Genomic DNA, 20,544 nt, shown 5'->3' on the forward strand with positions numbered 1-20,544 from the left:
CCCTACAGCTCGCATAATCATCCATTTGCATGCAAACTCGATATCACTACTTAAAATGTAAAACAACCTAGCGATGGATTTTGCCACCGTCGTTCGCGCCATTCGGATGCGCCAACGTCTGCGTGGCGAAACTGTAATGGCGATCATCTCTTCGCAGTCAAGTATAAAAACTCGGCTACAGGCAGCTGTTCGGTTGCTAATTGGAAATAGCGATCAGAGGAGACAATCATCTGTGAGAAAACGCAGATCGATCCGTTCTCCACGGAGCTTTAGGATCTTCGACTCAAGCTTTCGCCCCGATTTTCCCCCTTCTCCTTCCTTCGGTCCCGTCTTTCTTCTCAGTGTCAGATAATGCGATCTTTCCTGCGAAAGTCGAGCAACGATGATACTCTGAAAGCATCGGTTCTATGCGGGAATGGGTTCGATGCCCTCCTAGACAAAACGCCATTGTTACCCCGCTAAGCTCGCCCAGACGCAGACGAGATAATTACATAAACGAACAACTCGGAAATTTGCTCGCGATTTTGCAGCCCACCCATCGTTATATACGTGGTTCTCTTTCGTTCTCTTCCTCACTCTTCGTCTTTGGCTCACCCACTTTCGTCTTGAGGATTCTCGGCGGTTGGATAGGCGGAGTGATTTTGTTCCTAGACTTTGATCCGCGACCGTATCGATCCCTCAAAATAATGTTACTCACCGAGACCGGCGTGACCGAAACAGAAGAGACATCCGTCGGTACCGTTAATCACCGCATGGATCACGTCCGTCAATGCGCTTGAGCAGATTTCAGTCTGAAACAAAGAAAAGAGAAGAAGAAATGATTCAGGGATCGACGAAACCGAACAGCTAATCATTGCCGTCCGCCTGTCAAGCGGACAATTTTCATTCGTGGAAAAAGCAACGGCTAGTCATTTATTCCGGAGCTTTTTTCATCAATACGCTCAAAGCTCTGAGCCTCATATTTCGGCATACACATACTTACGAATTTCTTTGAGACGCCAGGTTGAAATTACCATATCGGAAAAAGGGATCGAACTTTTTATTTCCATTTCCTTCGGCACATTCTCTTGTTCGCCAGCGTGACCGGCAGGCAAGCTTTCATCTTCCTCTTCCCTGCGTCGCAGGCTTTGCAGAGCTTGTCTTCTCCTTACCTGGACGCGGATTGCAATCTCCTGACTCCAAAGAATCGACGGGCGCAATTTGTGCGCCATCCAGACGCAGGGAGATTGGTCGTATTATATACAGAGTGCCTCTAAGCAGCCAGTCCAAGAAAATCGGCGTAACGGATTTCGTCCAAGTTTCAAAATTTGTCGAAGAAAAATCGGGTCCCTGATAATTTGATGTGCAGCTGTGACACGCTTGGCTGACATTGAGATCGTATTATTAATCCGTCATGCAGGAGGTGTGATAATCTGCATTGAAATTCGCCGGTAATCGACTTTCCTCATTGCCAAGTCAAACTTCAGATTCTCGCTCCGACTTGTCGCGAAGGTAATCTTGGGGACTGTCATAAAGACTGTCGTAGAGAAAATGTACCTATACCTAGTCAGAGGTGGTGGGCGAGCTTGCAGTTTCAATTAAAGTCGAATCTCACCTGCAGACACCCGCGGGAACAACCGTCCGTCACAAAAGTAAGACGACACCCTGCAAGCTACCCTCGAAATGCCCACCCTTACACACACCGTTTTGATGCACCAGCTGAAATCAAAACCCGACCCGCAAGGGCGAGGCGACATCCCAGCCTATGAATATATTAAGGATAAATAAAACGAGCTGCGAGTCTCGGGCGCGTTTATTAAACGATGTCTGTACTGCTTTCTTGAACACTTTGCACACCCGACGTCATTATTCCGAAGAGGGTGTCACCCTGTCTATCCGGTATCCATCAGCCACACCGTGAAGCAACTTGTATTATTACAGAGGCCCGCGATCTTGTTCAAGCAGGTTTTTGTTTAAGCAGAAATGGTATCAGGATACGAGAACATGGATGGAAATTTGGCGGGTGTGGATTGGGGTAAATTAATGTGCCAATTTTGCCCACCTTGGAATCAGTTGTGATATTATTTTATCCCGTTGTGGCGGTTTCGATTTTGCGTGATCGAAGGTTATCGCTTCACATGGTACGCAAAGATGTTTAATCTGAGTTTTGTCAAATAGCAATTTTTTTTTTTTATAATAAATTGTAGAGATCTAGTGTTTTCTCTGAAACTTGCTCAAAGTCCGATTTTACTCATGAATTGAATAACCGAAAAGATTGAAAGTCCTGTTGACAAATTCACACAATTTTATGAATGTGGTTAAAAACGAAGAAATTTGTTTTCTACTCTCGAAAATTTAACATGAGGCCTTAAAATTTTGAAAACAGAGCCACGACTTCGGGGATCTGAGGTAACGATGTCTGATATTCTTCAGGGATGAAGGGGGAACGATATTATTATCAACAGTGTTTAATAACAACGGCTATGGGGCGGGAACTGCGCCGTCGAACAATGTATAAAGCAATCCAAACATATTTCGCAGGTGGAAGGGAGAGGAAAGGGAGGTAGGTGATCACGGACGTCAGCAGCCCGCCCCGTTGGTTAATGAAATACGTGACCGGAGCCTCTGTCATAATCTCAAACACTTGATTCCATGGTGTGGCAAGCCCTCGTCGGGCTCTTGGTGGATTCCGAGGGCGAGGAAACACTCGCGCTGAGCTAAAGGAGCGCCGGCGTAATGAGCCACCAGCGCTCTGCGCCCGTCGCATCCCTTAAGGACGTAGGGGTATTATTATTATAGATAAATACGGAATCTTGGACCTTGAATATCTCGAGGATGTATTAAGGACACTTGCGAACGAATCGAGACTCCCGAGATAATTGCCGCCCGAGGTTTTCGAGCGTTATAATATTTATCGCAGAAGCACTTTGAGTGTTTGCTGCGCTCGCTTTATCTCTCTTTCTCTCTTTCTGTAGCCCGAAAGCTATAAACTCGACAATTCAAATCGAAAGCTCAACATTAATTGTAGCTTTACTCGCTTCGTTAATATTGATCGTTCTTTGTTGTCAGAGAATTTTTTATTCAAGGTCAAGAGTCCTGTAAAACGGTATGTAAATTTTTATTTTATTCTTAGCAACAAACAGTTTGAGTTAGCATTGTTAATTTCATTTTCAAACCTCCAATATTGTCAACTGCAGGCTGGACGTAGCAACAGCTTTAGAATCCATTTTGAAGCATATACGGAAAGTTTTAGGATGGCTACGAATCTGGATATAAATAATCTTTGAATCAAAATCAGTGTTGTATAACAATTAAAATTCACTCAGGGCAGATCAGAAATTATTTTTGTGGATTATTTATTTTCTCCAAACAGTGAAAATTTCTCAGTAGCGATGCCAAAAATACTTTATAAATATTGTCGTTTATGACACAGCTAGCAAGTTATGTCCACTTAGTTTTTCGATAAAATCATATTTCTTCCAGAACGTAAGCAGGAAATTATATGTTGGTCATTCCACCGAGCCCTGTACGCAAATCCAGCTTCCAAATCTTTGATTTTTCGTTTTTATGAGATCTTCACATTGTTTAGGAGTCAACAAAAAATTTCTCGAGTATGAAAGGCTAGGAGTTTTTTTTTGGGAGGACGAGCGGAAAATCCTTAGACATGATTTTGATCGGAAATTTTCTGAATTTTCAGAGAAAGAAAATCCGATCTTCAAAAAACATGGTGGAATTGTCATTACAAGTTTTATTTTTTGTAATTCCCGCTGAAAATGAAAATAGCGAAAAAAATGATCATCATTATCGAAAAATTCAGAAAATTTCCAATCAAAATCCGTGTTTCAAATTTTTTTTGAAGGTATTTTTAGAAGCGTTTAATCAGATTCGAAAATTTCGAGGTAAAATCTGATAACTACGAAAACTCCTATTAACCGAAGTCAGAAATATTTTAAACTCGATAAATCTCTTGGTGGACACTTAAATAATGTGAAGAATTCAGAAAAACAAAAAATAAAATATTTGGAGGCCGTATTTGCGTACACAATTTGATGGAATGGCTAATATAAAAACCTGACGACATTTGTTATGAGTTGATAACTGAAGCACCGGGCGGGCACGTATTCAAATCAGCAATTAACTGGGATTTAAAGACTACTTTGAAATCCAAGCCGCGATTGAACTGGAAAGCTTTACTTGAAGGTAAATTAAATAAGCTTGAATTAATATTCCCTTACAACATATAATTCTACCGGCAGAATTTCAATAATAAACAGAATTCTCTTCAGCGTGAAAAATTCAGCCGATGAATCGATGCGATTCGTTTTCCATATCTTCTTTCTTTTTTAATTTTGCTTCTCATCGCCAGTTCGCATCAGCAAAACGAGCATTTGGAACGCGCAACGTCCGCGGAATGAGAACAGTTCGAAAATGACTATAAGCGGGGGTCGTTCACCCGTACACCCACCTGTTATCAAGTTCCCGAATTCCGTCGCCGTAGGCTGAAGAGCCGAGCTACATGGTCGGCCGAGCGTCGTATTAAGAGATTTAGAAGAGCGTCGCGTAGGCGATTCGATTATTTCCCTCCATTAAAACCCCTGGGTGTGCAGACTTGGGGTCGCGCATCCGAATTGCCGGAGGAAAAATTCCCTTGCAATCCAGCCTCCCGCACACACATCGACTTGCACACATGCGCGCGTACACATCGCAGAGAAGTTTTGAAAACACGAGTTTTACATTTCCTCCTCGAAGAAGCTCCCGTTTCGCACGTCCGTTGCAGTTGGGGGTTGAATCATTCCGGCTGCAAGCTCCTGGAAGAAGGTGTCGCCACCCCCGCAGGACACATCGGCTCCTTAGTATTCCGAGGCTGTAGGCCGATATTGCGTTACCAGAACACGCCGCGCAACTCAATCCCAAGGCACCGCGTGTGAGTCTTAGCCATGCTTTTGTAAGTCACACCTCGGCTGGTTCGGCGCCGTTCCTTACGAACCGGCATCCGTTTGGAGGAGTTGCGAGATCTGCGGGTTCCCGGAAAATCGGTAATTTGTTCGTTTTCCCGCGTACTGATTTCGCCTCGGAATAAGTTTCCGTTCATCGGAGTTCGCCATTATTCAACCGGGATAAAGCGGATGAATAAATCGATGCAGGTCGCTGGAGTAGAGCGGCAATTTGTTCATTCCTGGACACGCTTCGATTCCTCGCGTATATATCATATCGATCTGCAGCTGGGTAATTCCCATGGAAATTTGAGACTCGAGGGAGGCTGCAGTCTGGTACATTGCCGCTGTGTTGACGCTCACATCCGTAATGCTGTGGACAGATCACGATTCTCGCTCGAGGCAACCGCGAGATGATGGGTCCACCCCGAATCAGGCCTAATAATTCCCTCGAGCCTATATCCGAACATCCGTACCTACTGCACGTGCCAATAGAATTTATAACCCGGTTTCGGTTTCTCCGCACGCATTCTCAGAATTCGGGAATTCACAACGGGAACATTCTGCAAATATCTGCTCGAATGTAGCCGCTGCGTTTTTTCAACTAAGTGGTATGAGCATTGACCCTTCGTGTTTTTAAAGTTCTAAGACTAGATTTTATACGATCATTTTGGCAAGCTTAGCGGTCGTTCAAACGTGGTTCGTGTTCAAAATCGACCAGTTTTGAATTTTTGCGACAAATTTTCAGGTGGTAATCTTTGATTTACGAACATTCAAGCATTTGTGAGTTGTTTCTTTTTAAAAATTTTCATTTTTCATCTTAATTATTTAAAATCGGGCCTCTTGATCGAATCATTAACGACTTTTTGACGCACGTCATCTTGAAGATATTGAAGATATGAAATTATTCTATAAAATTGGAAATAAATGATTCTATTACGAGGGTGATCTTGAATAATCGGAATGAAAATGCAATTTTTGAGAATTCTCGGAGAATTTTCAAAGAGACTACAAATTAGTTTGAAGTTGCTACTATATTTCACTGAATAAAGTTGAGAACATCCAGATGTTATTTTTACGAGACTTTTGAATTTGTCGCAATGTATTCCCAGCTACGCAGTGCCTTCAGATCAAAGATCCGGATCAAGGAGAAGGATCCTTCAGATCAAACGCATATTTCTCGAGCCAATCGGACAAGCATCAATTTTGGATGACCCCACTCCCATAACACTGATAGAAAGAAAAAAATGTCTATGTAACTTTTATGCTGAATATCTGTATAGGCTGGATATTCCTTCATTGCACCATTCTTTCTCAAGACGAAACAATAAACAATACTACTACAATACTACCAGTAAATGTTTATGATTAGGTCCGAAATGACCAATGAACAGAAATCGAGATTCAAGGTGAAATATCAAGACTGTGTAGTCGTGATGTAGAGCCTCGAAGAGCGGAAACAGTTGGCAAGGAACGAGGGTGAAAAGGGCACATAAAGCGGATAGAGGTGATGGAGGTGATTCACTTGGATCGCGAATCGCGTTTATATAAATCCGAGGACTACAGAAGCTGCAGCGATTCGATTTAGGCTGAGTATCAGTCATTCCGGAATCGGTTTTGGGAATGCGTTTTTGATCCCCCTAGCTGCATCCCGCGGAAGGGGGGAGAAGGGGAACGGCGATAGGGCGACGAGGTCCCCAGACGCCAATGACGCCAATCTCCCGTGTAAATCGCGACATATTTCATGACACGTGGTTCGAATGCCTGCCGCACCCCGTATATATATATATATATTTAAACGCGAATCCGGAATAACCTCAATCCCCGTACTCGTGCCATGTTGGCAGCTGCAGTTAGGCGAACGAAGGATAAAAAGTTTTAAACTTTTAACTAAGGTTTAGCGAGATCACCGAGGTCTTCAAGCCTCCGCAGCTTACCGAAGATCATCAGCGCGAGTTTTGGCTAAGATCCAGGCTTCGACTATCGAAAAGAATGTCGATAAGGTGAAAAAAAAAGGCAGAGAAAGAGAGAGAGAAGGCGAGAAAAAATATGAGAACAACGAGCAAAACGGAGTTCTGATTACACTCCGGATCGTAAAGATCGCAAGAACCTCGTGAAGAATTGCCGGTAGACGGAGGGGCGAAGCGCAAAACGAGTTCTCCATTTCGGCGAGGGGTTTTTGGCAGAGTCGTAAACTTTGGTCTCATCAGGCAATAAAGACTTTCAAAGTGTTCACCAAGATGTCCCTAATGATCGACAATGCGGAGAGGCATTTTCGGCAGCCGAGAAGACAGATGCTGACGACGAGCTTGCAGGACTTGTTATCACCGGTGCGTTATACCGTCTCTCGTAAGGATGTAGGTACTACCTATCCTACAGGCTACGCGAACGAGAGCAAATGAAAACCGAGTTGATGGAAGAGGAGAAATTTGACTCTTCCCAAAAGGCAGAAGGAGAGGAGGCGAAAAAGATGAAACATTGGAAACGAGACGTGGCACCTGACAAAGAGCCTTTGCTGGTAGGAAATCAACTAATAAATGAAACCGTACAGTGATATAATATAGGTGTACGATATTGCAAGTTCCAAACTGACAGACGAACGGACGGCCTCTCTGGGCCAAAAATATCGGGGCTAGTCGCGGCGGGCGCGGTCCGTTTCATAATGTATGAAATCGATTCGCGGTTCTATCCTTCCATCCTCCTCCCGGGTTACGGACCTTCTGTTACGGACCAGCACTCCCAGACAGATGTCTCTATTATTGAGTCGCGTCAGACTTCGCCGTTACATCGGACTATGCATTCGCATTCACCTTTGCCGGTGACCTATCAGCCTCGAATCGCGGGTGTCTGTGTTACACGTCGCAAAAGGGAAAGAATCCGTTGCAATCCAGATCCGTTAGTGTCTAGGCAAGTTCATTGACCTCGGTCTGTTCATTCGTTATTTACGGTTAATGGGTATTTTGAAGGAAACTGTCGAGTATTTGTATCGGATGAGAAAATTGTTGATACCTAGAAGCCTGTGGTTTTTTAACTGGAGACCAGTTTCTTACACTATGTGCAGCGAATTGGATCTTACGACCATGATTCCTGAATGCTTTCAAGCGTTTTTGCAGGATACCAGAATAGGTGATATCCTTGAACCCTGTGCAGGATTTCAGGAACATCAAGACATGCTGCTACGTTCATAAAAAGACTCAAATTTCATTCTGCCATGATATGAAGCACCATTGTTGGACTATAGATATCATTTCCACAATGTATGAGGTAGAAATAATTAATGATCTGCCCATCTCGACGATTATGACTGTAACTCCGGGCTCAAGAGATATAAATGCAAATCGATTCGAAGATGATTTTACGATAAGCAGGCTCAAGTCAGCGAGAGTTCATTGGCACGGAGTAACGCACCGACGAATAGATCAGGGGATATGGCCTCTGTCACGGACCCATATGATTGGTTTAGAGATTAGCACCCTGTCGGTCCGGCACTTTGGGCTCCCTGGGTCAAGCTGGCGAACATATCTCCTGATGAACAGAGGTGCAAGTGTGTGTACGTAGGTGAGTTTGATCCGCATACATCATCCCCGCCACGCGCGAAGCCATCTCTCTCCAAACAGCTCGCATGTGCCAAATATCTGTAACGAACTTTTTCTTCTCGTCAAGTAAAAATAGTTTTACAGGTTTTCAATCAAATCGAAGCAGCAGTTATAACCTTGGACGAGTCCCGTACGCCGGGCGGAAGCGATTAGACGCGTTGATGCTGTGATTTCTGCATGTAGAAGACCGCATCAGAATCTGGTATCGGGGCTCGGTCAATACGGCCGGCAAATGAGCAAACGACCAACAGATCCAGAGGACGCATGTAGGACGTGCATGCGGAGCGAGGCGGTCTACAATGCGACTATTACCGGAGGAGTCAATAATAATCCCCTTGTCCCGGTATCTGTCCATAATGGGCGACTATACCGCGAATTACACCGAACCCGGCTCATTGTCCAGCCACAGCTCTTGGGATAGAATTGTCCCGCAGGTTCCTCGTCGCCTGAACGTCGAAGCGAGGAAACTGCCGGACCCATAATCGAGACGGACATCCGAATCGAAATTGGTTGAAAAAGAGCAAGTGTGAGCAGCATTGACAGTATCGTTTTGCAATTTAAATGACGCTCTTGACTAGAGATTATTTTCTAAAGACGATGAACGGTTCGAGCTTGATCTCGTGTACTTCGAAAAGGTGGAAAAACTTTTGAAACTATAATAGACGATGGGGCGAAATAAGGCACGATCTCGGAGTTGAAGTTTAGTTCAAAGGTGGTTTTGCGCAAATTGGAAGCACAAAGGTATGGGGTTCAAAGTGGGGAAAGTTCCAAGAGATGATCATCGCAGCAGCAGACTCTCTATCGGTTCTGCACCCTCTTTTTAATGAAGGAATTAAACCAGTCCGATATAGTTTGATCAAATATGCGGGCTCTCTGCCCTGAGCTTTCAGTCAACCTTGGGCACGGTGATTTCGCTGTTCTGGATGAGATCCTGGACTGTCCACGTCGCAGTATAAACTCCAATGTCAAGATGAAAACTGATTATGGTATACGGGTTGATAACGGTCCTCTGGTATCGGAGATAACCTTACTGTACGTTTGCGATCTATCTTCCTCAGAAGTCGCACTCTCTTTTTCTTTGTGTCTTCCTTTTCTACTCCATGGTAGGAAATTTTGAATAGAAAGGACGCGCTGCAGATATAACGAATATGCATTTGACGTGATTACGACAGACTGTTGCCACGGCTGGTCCAAACCAATCTCTTTAAAGCGAGTCGAACCAGACCGACCAGAGGCTCTCTCCATTCAAGTGCAACGGGCATTGTATTTTTCGATAACAATCGGTAGCAGACATTTGATCGAATCAATTGATTGCTTTCTATAGTTCTTCTAAACACAGAGCGACTCCGGGTATTATACCTACCCACCGCTGGTACCTACGCGTCCCTTGGGAATCGGTCGGGATCCAGCGGCGTCCCGGGTTTTGCTCCCTCCTCCTACGCGCCACCCACTCGCGTTCCTCCACTAGGCTCATTTGAATCGCCCGCTCAATAATGTCCCCTAGGAGCACCGAAATCCAACGGGGGATAAAAAAAAGAAAGAAAAAAAAGTCAAGAAAGAAAATAAACCTCTCGCTGATGCTTGCATGTGGGAGCGTTCGTGTATGTTGGTACACCTACACGCACGCACGCGTATACGTACACCTGCACACCTATTTATGTGGAATTTTTTATTCCAACACTAAAATTGGATAAATTTAGTACCCTCTTTTATTCCCCTTATTCGCGAGGGGCTTCTGGGACTTGGAAAAAATTCACGAAGTGCAATATATATTCGTGAAATTTTTTAAGAAGAGTTGAGCTATTTCGACATCTCATATTGTGAGAAAAATTCGGTGACGAATTCTGTAGACTAAAGTATCAAGTCAACGGTATTTGATATTAAATTTTTTAATTGACTGCAAACATTAGTCTATAAATATGCTTGGTATATCACACCGATCAATTTCGGTCGATAATAAAACGACCATATTTGACTTGTGCAAATTTTGCCAAACCGTAAGTTTGAATTTCGGTGAAACACTTCTTAAGCTGGTTCCCCAGCTCATTATATTCTACTCACGATTCGACATAAATTTAAATACCGCAGAAGAGAAACTTGAAAGCATGAGCTTTTGAGTAAGTAAAAATAATGTCTCGATCACAGATGAGCAGCACTTTGGCAAAGTTCCTATTGCTCACGGTTATTTTTCAGAAGACGTCAAGCGAGTCGGAGCAACTGTGAAAGCAGTTCCGGCACGCCCAAAAGCAAGTGAGCATAAGGTGTATAACCCATAAACCGTAAGTGCATGGCGACGTTCTGGGTAAAATCGTGGTAAAGAGCGGCGCTTATACTGCAATGGGGTTTCTGGCTGGTACGGTCAGGTAAGGTGGGTCTACTGTACGTAACGTTGGACCGGGCTTAGAGGTTTGAGAAATTAGTTTAGTTACGCGAGAGGCAGGAACGTCTCCACGCGCCGAGGCCATGAGCATGATCAGACGTTGAATTGAATCCCCGAGTGGATCCTCATCCTCCTCCGAAACTTGGAATGCAAAGAATAACCGACTGCGCTTTAAAGCTCTCTGCGCCTTTACACTCCGCGCCACTGCCTTGGTGGTGTGAAATTTGTGTATTCCTGATTTTTCTCACCTGTGAATCTTCCTCCGTGAATATTGCGTCGAAGGCAAACATCTTCGGGGCTGCTACTGTGGGTCTTCGATCCTCGGCCGAAACCGACTGCGCTGATGCTGGGTCCACCAAAGTCACCTGCTTCTTCCTCTTGTCGGCGTTGAAGAAGCTTCCACCTTCACCCGAAGACACCCTCAGCATCACCTTCACCTGGAATCAGAAAATGCGAGTGTTTTATTAGGGTTCGTGGTCCACCAGTAATTTTGAGAAGAGTAATGAAAGCATGCGCTGAAGAGATGTGGGGATCATCATCGGACGAAGTTCGCAATTTCTATAATGGAAATAGCACTTGTGGTCCTTTCATCATATTGCACGTGGCCTGTGTATAATTGAATTCCAGAATTGTCAATCCTATAACCGTGATGAGCCCATTGTCTGCCATCCGTTCATCGATAAAAGACAAATTAATACGAGACAACAGCGGATGGCATTTTATCCACCGGCAATCGGTTTCTACACTCCGAGCGAAGGGTCGAGCCTCGGGATGTAGTGGCAATTAAAAATTGTCCTTCAGTCTCGATTCGCTTTCCGTCAAATCTCTTTATTGAAAAAAGAAAAACAACGATTGTCGGTCGAGTTCGGTTATGATGTGAACAAGGACGATACTCGGGGATTTCTAATTTCTCTAATTGTATTTCCGCTTTCGAGTCCCGAAACAGTAATTAGAGAAGACGATTGGATCCGTTTGGAAACTAGCACGACCCAAAATACTTTGATAGAAAGCAAGCACAGATTAGTAAAACTGTTTCCCTTGACGGTTGATTGTTTTGTACTTTGATTCACCTGTCACTCGGTTTCAAACTTGAAAGAAGTGATTCCTCGTCGATTCTCAACTTGCGAACGAAGACGTCGGTTCGAAATTATTCCATCCGCACAGCGCACTGTCATGTACAGGTGGTAAATCTCTGGTCTACAGAGCCGGAGGTTTTTCTCGAGGAATTCCAACTGTCCAGGAAATTGCGTTCGTCTATCTATCCATCCATCTATATCTATCTATCTGTCTGTTCGGGACGCAGAGTCCGAATCCACTCGTCGTCACTCGTTCCACGGAAGAGTGTGTCTAGTATCAACAAGCGAAGGTACACACGTCGATTGGAAGAGCCGGAAATAAAAATCCTCGTCCTCATTTTCCCCGGAAAAGCGTCCAGCTCTCCCCTAGAGCTTGCAGCTGGGACGGCCACACGTCCTTTTCCACTCAGATTAACATCGGTCAGTCGTCGCTGCGGAGTTGATCCGCGAGATTAATTCCATCGGACGTCCAAAAGCGAGGCCTGCAGCCCAAAGTAACGCGGAAGCAACGCGTTCGGAAATTTTCCTCAAATTGCTCGCTGTCCGAGGGGCAAATTAACGCGAGATTCGAGACGAAGCGCATGCAGTCTGCGACAACAGAAACTACTTGACCGAACTTTGATGGTTATAGAGGGTTTGGGGTTCGTTGCATGGCGGTGCTTTCCGACCTCCCGACGTTGAATTGTCGTTTGGATTGGCGGGGCGCTGAAGACATTCGAGAACGCTATTCAACGAGGGTTTATTACACAGGTTAAGTCATGCCGAATATCATCAGATTCCAAGAGTTATATTGTTGAAGGAAATTTTCAACCCTGCACGTCACGTAGCTCAATAAAGTTGTAATCTTGCTAACGAACGAATTCGCTTTCGTTTTTATTGGGGCTTTTTATTATTTCTTGTGATTCGTTTTACTTCTTCAATTTTTTCTTTTCTTTTTTTTCTTTTTTGACCTCTTTCACTTTCTTCAACGCGATAGCTAACGTAAGGCGACGCTTGAGACGGTTACAACGAAACGTCGCGTCGCGTGTTCTCGCAGAGACAAGGAACGGCAACGATTCGAGAATAAAATATTCCGCGCCTTCTTTGGTGCTCGTCGTTTCTTTGAAATCTCTTCATACAACTCGACTTCCCTGCTGCTCCTGCTGGTGCTTTGCTGTAAGCTTTATTCGCGATAAAACGACGAGAAAGGATTTAATCGTTCCGGCAAATTCCTTACAACATATTTTATAAAGGTAGGTTATAGTATTCGCAAAATTTTCCGCGACGCGATATTATAGGTATACAATACCTTGCCGCGTTTATTGTATGCTTAGAATTTTCGCTCGCATGGTACTCTCATTTCAAAGTGTAATCCGACCACTTTGCGATCTCAAGTAGCGCCAAAGCAATTTACCTTGAAAATTCAACAAGCGCCTCAATTTCTCAAATCCCTTGTTTTTCGCGCACACATTTTATCCTCGTAGATTTTTGAATAAATAATTTAAAGCTCTTAGACCCAGTTTTTGAACGTTTATTCGCTATTATTTTCTACACAGTGATACAATAGTTCGATAATCAGAAAATTTTCATCTTCGAAACTGCATTGCCAACTCAAAACTAAGGAATAGAACTGATCGTCATCTGCGCTACCGGCAAAAATATGTTGAATAAAGACTTTCAGCTAGAGTGAGACACATTATTCAAAACTACGAGTCGTAGATATTGACGGGAAAAAACCCTTTTACATCAACACGGTAACCGACCGTGTGTAAGGTGAATATCTATGCGTTGGCATACGTCAGTATATGCGTCAAATTTTATAAAGTCTGTAATAATGTCAGAACCAGTAGCACGATAACGGGCCCTTAAAATTTTCCGAGACGCCAAGAAGCACCTGCACACATATCGGTAAGTCGTCGACATTTTGTACCTGCGCTACGTATCGCCGTTTCATCATCCGTCGTAAAGTGTACAGGCATACATCTTGAATATTTTCGTAGATGTATTATAAATAGAGCTAGATGCGAGTGTGCGTGTGTGTGTTTGGAGCACTCCGCGTCACGAGAAGCTTGCGCCGTTACTAGATCGTTCGATATATCGAAAAAATAGTTTCAGAAAGTACACGTATAACCTTAGTGGCTGGATATTATACCGTATCGTTTCTTTTCCTGAAAGTTATATGCGCTGCACCTTGCCGGCGGAAGTTACGATATAGGCGAGTCGATTTATTCCCGAGTCAAACACGTAACTGCGGAGGGTTTTCAATGCGCGTTTTACTTCGTTAGAAAAATTAACCCCGCAAAGTAAACCAGCCGACTGTTTTTCAAGAACTAAAACACAGAGTGGACGTAAGAAAAACGAGAAAAAGAAAATCAGGCCTGTTTCTGGAAAACTTTACAACCTGCAAGCGCGACTCAATGTGGGGTGACATTTTTTTTTTTACTACTCGGAATTTATCAAAGTTTGGATAATCTACGATTCAGGGTAATTACAGATAAGGTAAATAACGGGGAGAAATTAGAGCGATATCAGGAGAGAGCGGTCCTTGCCGTTTACTGTATATGAGCAAAGTTACGACCTGCAGTTTGAGCGCCCGGAGCGTTCAGTGCGATTTTGCTTGCAAAAAATTTGTTTTTCAAACGATTGCGCGTACAATAATCCTCAACTCATTCTTACGGACTTATATCACTACACCTAAGCGCGATTGAAGCGATGTACTCGAGTGAATTTATCACGCGGTAAAACGTGCATACACATACAGCTTAAATAGTATTTCAGTTTTAGTAGCAATATTTGATGTAGTCGTTTTTTTTTTTTTATTACAATCACGTATAATTTGGAACGACAAAAAAAACCACCGTAATTTCGTACGCGCATGTCAAATGCAAGCTTACTTGAGACGAATACCTAATTCATTGATATCGATATAACGACATTAACATTTATGAATTTTACAAAACCTGAGTATTTACAAACTTTATTTTCATAGATTAAAGAAGGTTTTTCTTTTTTTCATACAATGTCCGAATTCGTGTAGTTTTAAATCACCTCACTTGCCATATTTTTGCACTGCTCTCCCAGAATAAAACCGCGACTTGCGTAACCGTGAATCGAATATTGCAACGCATATTAAACACCGTTCCGGTTCGGATTCCCCCGGCAGTAAATTTCGCATCATTTTAAGATCTGGTTGGACGCGTCCATTCCGCGGGGCAAAATTTCCTCGGTTTGACTGTTGCGCCGGTTGATCGCGTTGCGGCATCAGGTAGCTGATGTACTTTCCGCCCCCGGGGCATGTTTTCATCCCCAGTGGGGAGAGACGGCGCTCTTTCTCGCTGATATCTCAACTTGTATCTAAATATTTCCCCTCCGGCATTTTAGACGTACGTAGGCTTAGCCCTCGGAATTTATGCCTATATACGTAGATATTCGGGCGAGGGTTACCTGCCAGCCTTGAAGGAGGGGGGGGTCACTGAATGAGGGGCTCGCAAAATCAGGGGTGCAGAAATATTTTCTCCGCTACCTCAACGCCGAATCCATCTGACGCTGGAAAAGTTTTATTACATCGCTTGCACCGACGTTTCGTAACGGAGGCGGTTAAAGTGGCGGAAAATGCTCCAGCATTTGTCCCTCTCTTGTTACGTTTTTAATTTTTTGCTTTTTTTTTTCTTTTCTTTTATTTCCTTTTATTCTCTTTATCGCGTTTTACAGAATGGATTCTCTCTTTTTTAACTATCCCTCTCTCTCTCTCCCTTTTTCCTGGTATCGTCTTTGCCACCAACCTTCGTGCTGTAATGCGGTTCCTCCTTTGACATCGCGTTCGCGCTGTTTTACAACCTGTGTAATAATAATCTGGTGATTCTCACCCACTCTACGATTTTGTGTATTATAGTTATTTAACCGTCGACTTCTCTGACTCACAAACTCTCAGATGTTTACAAAAAAGTCGAAATTCCTGAGATACAAGAGCGCTCTCTTCTATTCGAAACACGTCTCGACGTAACGATGACTGACAGTTGAGCTCCTGACTTGCTTAGCGAAAAAAAAAAAAAAAAAAAAAGAAAGAAAGTGAATGAAGGGCGCAACGCAAAAAAAACCCTCACGAACAACCACGATAGATGAAATAAATTGGTATTTCAACTTGTAACACGACGACATTTGAAAGGAAATACTTCTCGGAAGTTTTTTTTGTATTACCGCGGGGCGTTTAAGATTAAGAAAAAGTAGAAGAAAGGCTTGTTGAGAAAAATAAATTTGCTTTTTTTGCGTAATAAGTTTCAAAAATCTTTCCGCAGATCGCTATAATTCTTCGTTAGTACTGTTGTTATTAATCTTTACTGATATCCTTAACAAGATTGGACAATCTGTCTCAAACAGGAGCTACAAATACGAAACCAAAATTTGAAAAACTAGAAAGTAAAAATACAAGCTTTGAAAATGAAAACAAGATAAAATAAATCTCAATCTAAATAATCTTACCTGGCCTATTGCCAAATTCGATATGGTGGATCAATATTATGTAAAAAACGACATCTCTAACGTAGAATAAACGTTGTTTCTAAATTCCCAACTAATTCTTTGTGGGCTTTCATAGTTTCGTTTTCAATAAGCTTAGGAATATCTGAATATAAATTCTTTCGAATTGTCCGCACAATTTTTTTAATACTTACTTTGCACGGCTTGTGTCAAAACGTAATATCCACAGTAAATTGATGTTATCTAGAAAATGCGGAATTGACCGACTTGTGTTTACTTTCTTAGGAGTTTTGAAAATTGAATATTTATAACAGATGCGTGAGCGGATACTAAAAAAGGCAAAAAGAAAAATGCATAATTTTTGAAAATTACTTTCGACACATAAACCACTTCTTCCTCTGTGAAAATTCACCGACACTGTATATACTTTACAGTTGGTCATTTTTCTTGCGAGAATATGCAATTCGTACACACTGTTAAAAATGACTGTCAATTTATTAATAGATTGACAAAATCAAGTTACAAATTTACGAATTCGATGCAGCGACATAAATTATAATGTATTTGTCTTAAATTCACAATGAACATTTTTCAAACTACCAAAGTATATAGGAAAAACACTAAAAAGTAATTTGAAATTGCTAAATCGTGTAGTAAATTTATTGTATTTGTAAATTGAATAAACAGTAAATGTATGGTGAATTCCCTGTTCCGTATCCGAAAAAAACTTCCAATGCAGTGTTGGAAGTTTTATACAGAAATTTTTAACAGTGCATCTATGCCAAGACACCTCGGTCCTCCATCCCTCGAATAGGGTTGGAATCCCGTAGTTTTGCCGTGCGTTAAGTCGCCCGCGGATTACGATTCGTAACAGAAACAGCCGACTGTCGAGTCCACCGGGAAGCTGCAAGGGTGAAGTATGAACCCCATTCGTCTGGAGGTTCGCGACCCTCAAAAGCCGGTTGGAAAAACTTGAAACACACCGGCTGATTTATACGTACAAGGGGCTGAATGCCCGCCACTTCAACTTTCGCGATTTAAAACCTGATTGATAGGATGCCGCAGCTTCGCTCTCGCACAAATGGCGGAGACTTTACCTCTCGCTTTGGTTTTATCTAGATCAAAATACCCCGAAGCATTCGTCGATACATTTTTCACTGATATTTCTCAGATAAATTCTTATCGTCGGAGTTGGGTTAGCTTAGCTTTATTAGCTCGAGTGGGAAGTGCAGTACACGCACGACTTGAACACCGTTTACAAAAGTCGAATAAACATCAGGATCATCGATTTTACGCGCTTCGTCAACCTCCGTTGTACACTAACAGCAAACTTTTGTCCCACTAAATTATAATCTCCAAGTTTTACACCGCGGCGAAAATCTCGTTAACACTTCCGAAGATCGTTAGCTCGAGAAACGAAGATCCTAACTTTCATCTCGGCAACCATAACAGGGTGGAGAGTTTAACTCGCAAACTACATCCATCTCCAGACTCCAGAATCCTTTGTTTATCGATGAAAAAACCTCAAGTGCCAGGAGTACACAACTTAAGATCTAGGGTTGAATTTCATCCAGTAATGAAAGCGCCGGTGTTTGGTCAAAATGGCGAACCAAAAGTTGTATAAGTAAATTCTTTCCAAAATTTGGATCAAGTAAAAAGGGAAACAGAGACCATACGGCGGATCGAAGAACAACGTAATCTCCGTCGGTAATCGTGGTTGAAATTATTATTTTAACATGCGGGTGTTGTAGCCGCAGGATGTTGCAAGGATACACGGTTAAAAAGAAGACGTACCTATACACCCAAACAAACAAAGCGAAATTGGTTTTCAAAGGTAAACTAATTTCGGAGCACTTCTCGGGGAAAAGTCTTCTGTAATCCGTTGACCCAATTTCTTTATACAGAGGACGTCTCCTCCCCCAGTTTCGTCCTTCGATAGATTCGTCTTCGCGTTTCCCCCTTTTTCTCTCCTCTCATCTCCTCTCCTCTCCGCTCCTCTTCGCTCCTCCGTTGTGAAAGGTATAAAATAAGTTGAATCAAGCCCGTAATCCGTAGGTAATCCCGAATGCAAATGACGGCCTTTGAAGGTCCTTCCCTCCCCCTCGTAGCTACACTTTGAACAACTCGCAGCCCTCTAGCCGAGCTTCGCTCCGCCCCGCCTCGTCCTTGCGTTTACAATAATCCAGGTACCGGCATTTACACAGCCCACGCCCATTAAGGACAGCAATCGGAGAATGAGACCTAATATCGGAGCTTGTCTTCGCGTCGTTGGCGAGATTCTGATAAAACACCTCAAAACGGCGGCGGCGGCGGCGGCGGCGATTCAGGAATTCATAAACATAATCAAGAGGTAGGGAGGACCTCCTTATCTCTTCGCGGTCCTTCGGCTCCGCGGAAATATCCTGATATTAAATCTCCGTCGACAGCGAGAGTTAACCTCGTTTTCGCGCTTGGCGTAGCAAGGACTTCCTAATTGCAGCAGGCCTCGTTCCCTCTCTTTTCCTCTTCCTCCTCTCTCCTCGGGGTTCTCTTAACAAACAAATTGTATACACGTACCACCCGCAGCCGCAACGCACTCCTGGTTGGATATAAAACTTTCATCCTGCTCCTGAATACCTAAGAACGCCTACGCAGAGCGATTTTCTTCTTACCCCGTAGAAAAATAGTCCCACTGACAAAAAGAGGTCGCGTTTATTATAGACGAACCGATTCCAAGAAAAAAATAATATAAAAATTCTCTCATATTTATTGTTATTCCAAATATTTTCCGTACATTTGTTCGATTACAAATAAATAGAACGCTTTTCGGGAAAACGTCGAAAACAGTTTTTTACGATTTTTTTTTTCTCAATAACGAACGCCTATTCATTGCAAACGCCGAAACACGATTCTCCTTATTTTGGCCCAAGAGGACTTCAATTTTTCTTGCCCTTTTTTTTTTTTTTTTGTAAACTCAGCTACTTCACTGCACAACCAGTCCTTGTGAGTCAAATCGCTCGTTTCTCCATCGGAATACCTGCTGCTGGATATGAAATTTCAATTTCCTTCTCCTCCTCTGCGACCCGACGCACGCCTTCGTTTAGCATATTCGTGTTAGCCGGCGAAATATCGATGCTTCCGATAGAAACGGCGAAGTGAATCTCGACGCTTCCCACGGCATTTCCTTTGTCTGACCACCGCCTTTTTGTCCGCCTCTGCTTGTATGCAGAGATCATCTCTACGGCGTGAAGAATTTTCTATACCAGCATGAAAACGAGCCTGCGTCGTTACACGATTCGCGGAGAGCGTAAAAATGTTCCTCGGGCTAATTTCTCTCCCTCTTCGCAGTCTCTCGAAACCCCGAATAAGGATCAATTTTTCTCGCGAGAAATTCACATTCATCGACGCACTCTTTTAGCCCTCCCCCCCAATGAGATATTCTCGCACATCTAGGTCACGGGGTCTCAAGGGAGGCAAGGTCAACTGGCACGTGGTGGAGGAATGCGATTTGATTAATTCTTATCCGGTGAGCCGGGTTCTGCCTCTTGGACAGACCCTCGGGGTTAAAGTCTTGCAGGATATAGCGGCCGCCCGAAGTCTACATATTTAACGTGACCCCGTCTGCATTATTGAACATACAAGGTGATAGCCATTTGTACTTCCCCGTCGCTAACTGCGGGTGTTAAAAATTCATGCCTCTTTTCTCCTTGTATTTTTCCAGCTCCGTATATATATATATATATATATATATATATATATATATATATATATATATATATACATATATGTGTATATATATATATCTCTACTCTTTTTTCTCACGAGTCGTAAGGCACGTGAAAAGTATTCAATCGAAAAGCTCCACGTTCACGTGGTTAGAATTCAAATTGCAGCCGGCTGTGAGGAAGATTCATTACATGGCATCGGATGAATGTTAAGTATCTTTTTTTCTACTTCTTCTCTCTCGCTCTCTCTCTATTTTATTTTATTTTTTTCTTTCTGCGAGCAGGAATGAAGTCAAAATTTGATGTATTTGCGTGGAGAAATTATAAGTCCAGCCTGTTGGTTGATTAAATAACGTACGCCGTGCTTGTGTAATCGTTATTAATCTAAGCGATATATTTTCTCATCGCGGAAGAAGGGTT

The 20,544-nt window shown here is 43.0% G+C and overlaps 1 protein-coding gene across 2 annotated transcripts in view; it reads right to left on the reverse strand.

The window, feature by feature from the left end:
* The window catches only part of LOC124215676 (uncharacterized), a 310,475-nt gene that overhangs the window by 20,472 nt on the left and 269,459 nt on the right, over window positions 1-20,544 (reverse strand). For both annotated transcript variants that reach the window (XR_011176625.1, XM_046619357.2), the window contains exons 8-9: window positions 11,138-11,326; window positions 698-791 (exon numbers count right to left, since the gene is read on the reverse strand). Coding sequence is in view for 1 of the 2 variants with exons in the window: in XM_046619357.2 (XP_046475313.1) it covers window positions 698-791; window positions 11,138-11,326 (283 nt within the window). In the remaining variant the exon portion in view is untranslated. The remainder of the gene's footprint in view (window positions 1-697; window positions 792-11,137; window positions 11,327-20,544) is intronic.

This window comes from Neodiprion pinetum, chromosome 3, assembly GCF_021155775.2.
Source record: "Neodiprion pinetum isolate iyNeoPine1 chromosome 3, iyNeoPine1.2, whole genome shotgun sequence".
In the NCBI taxonomy this organism is placed as follows: Eukaryota; Metazoa; Arthropoda; class Insecta; order Hymenoptera; family Diprionidae; genus Neodiprion; species Neodiprion pinetum.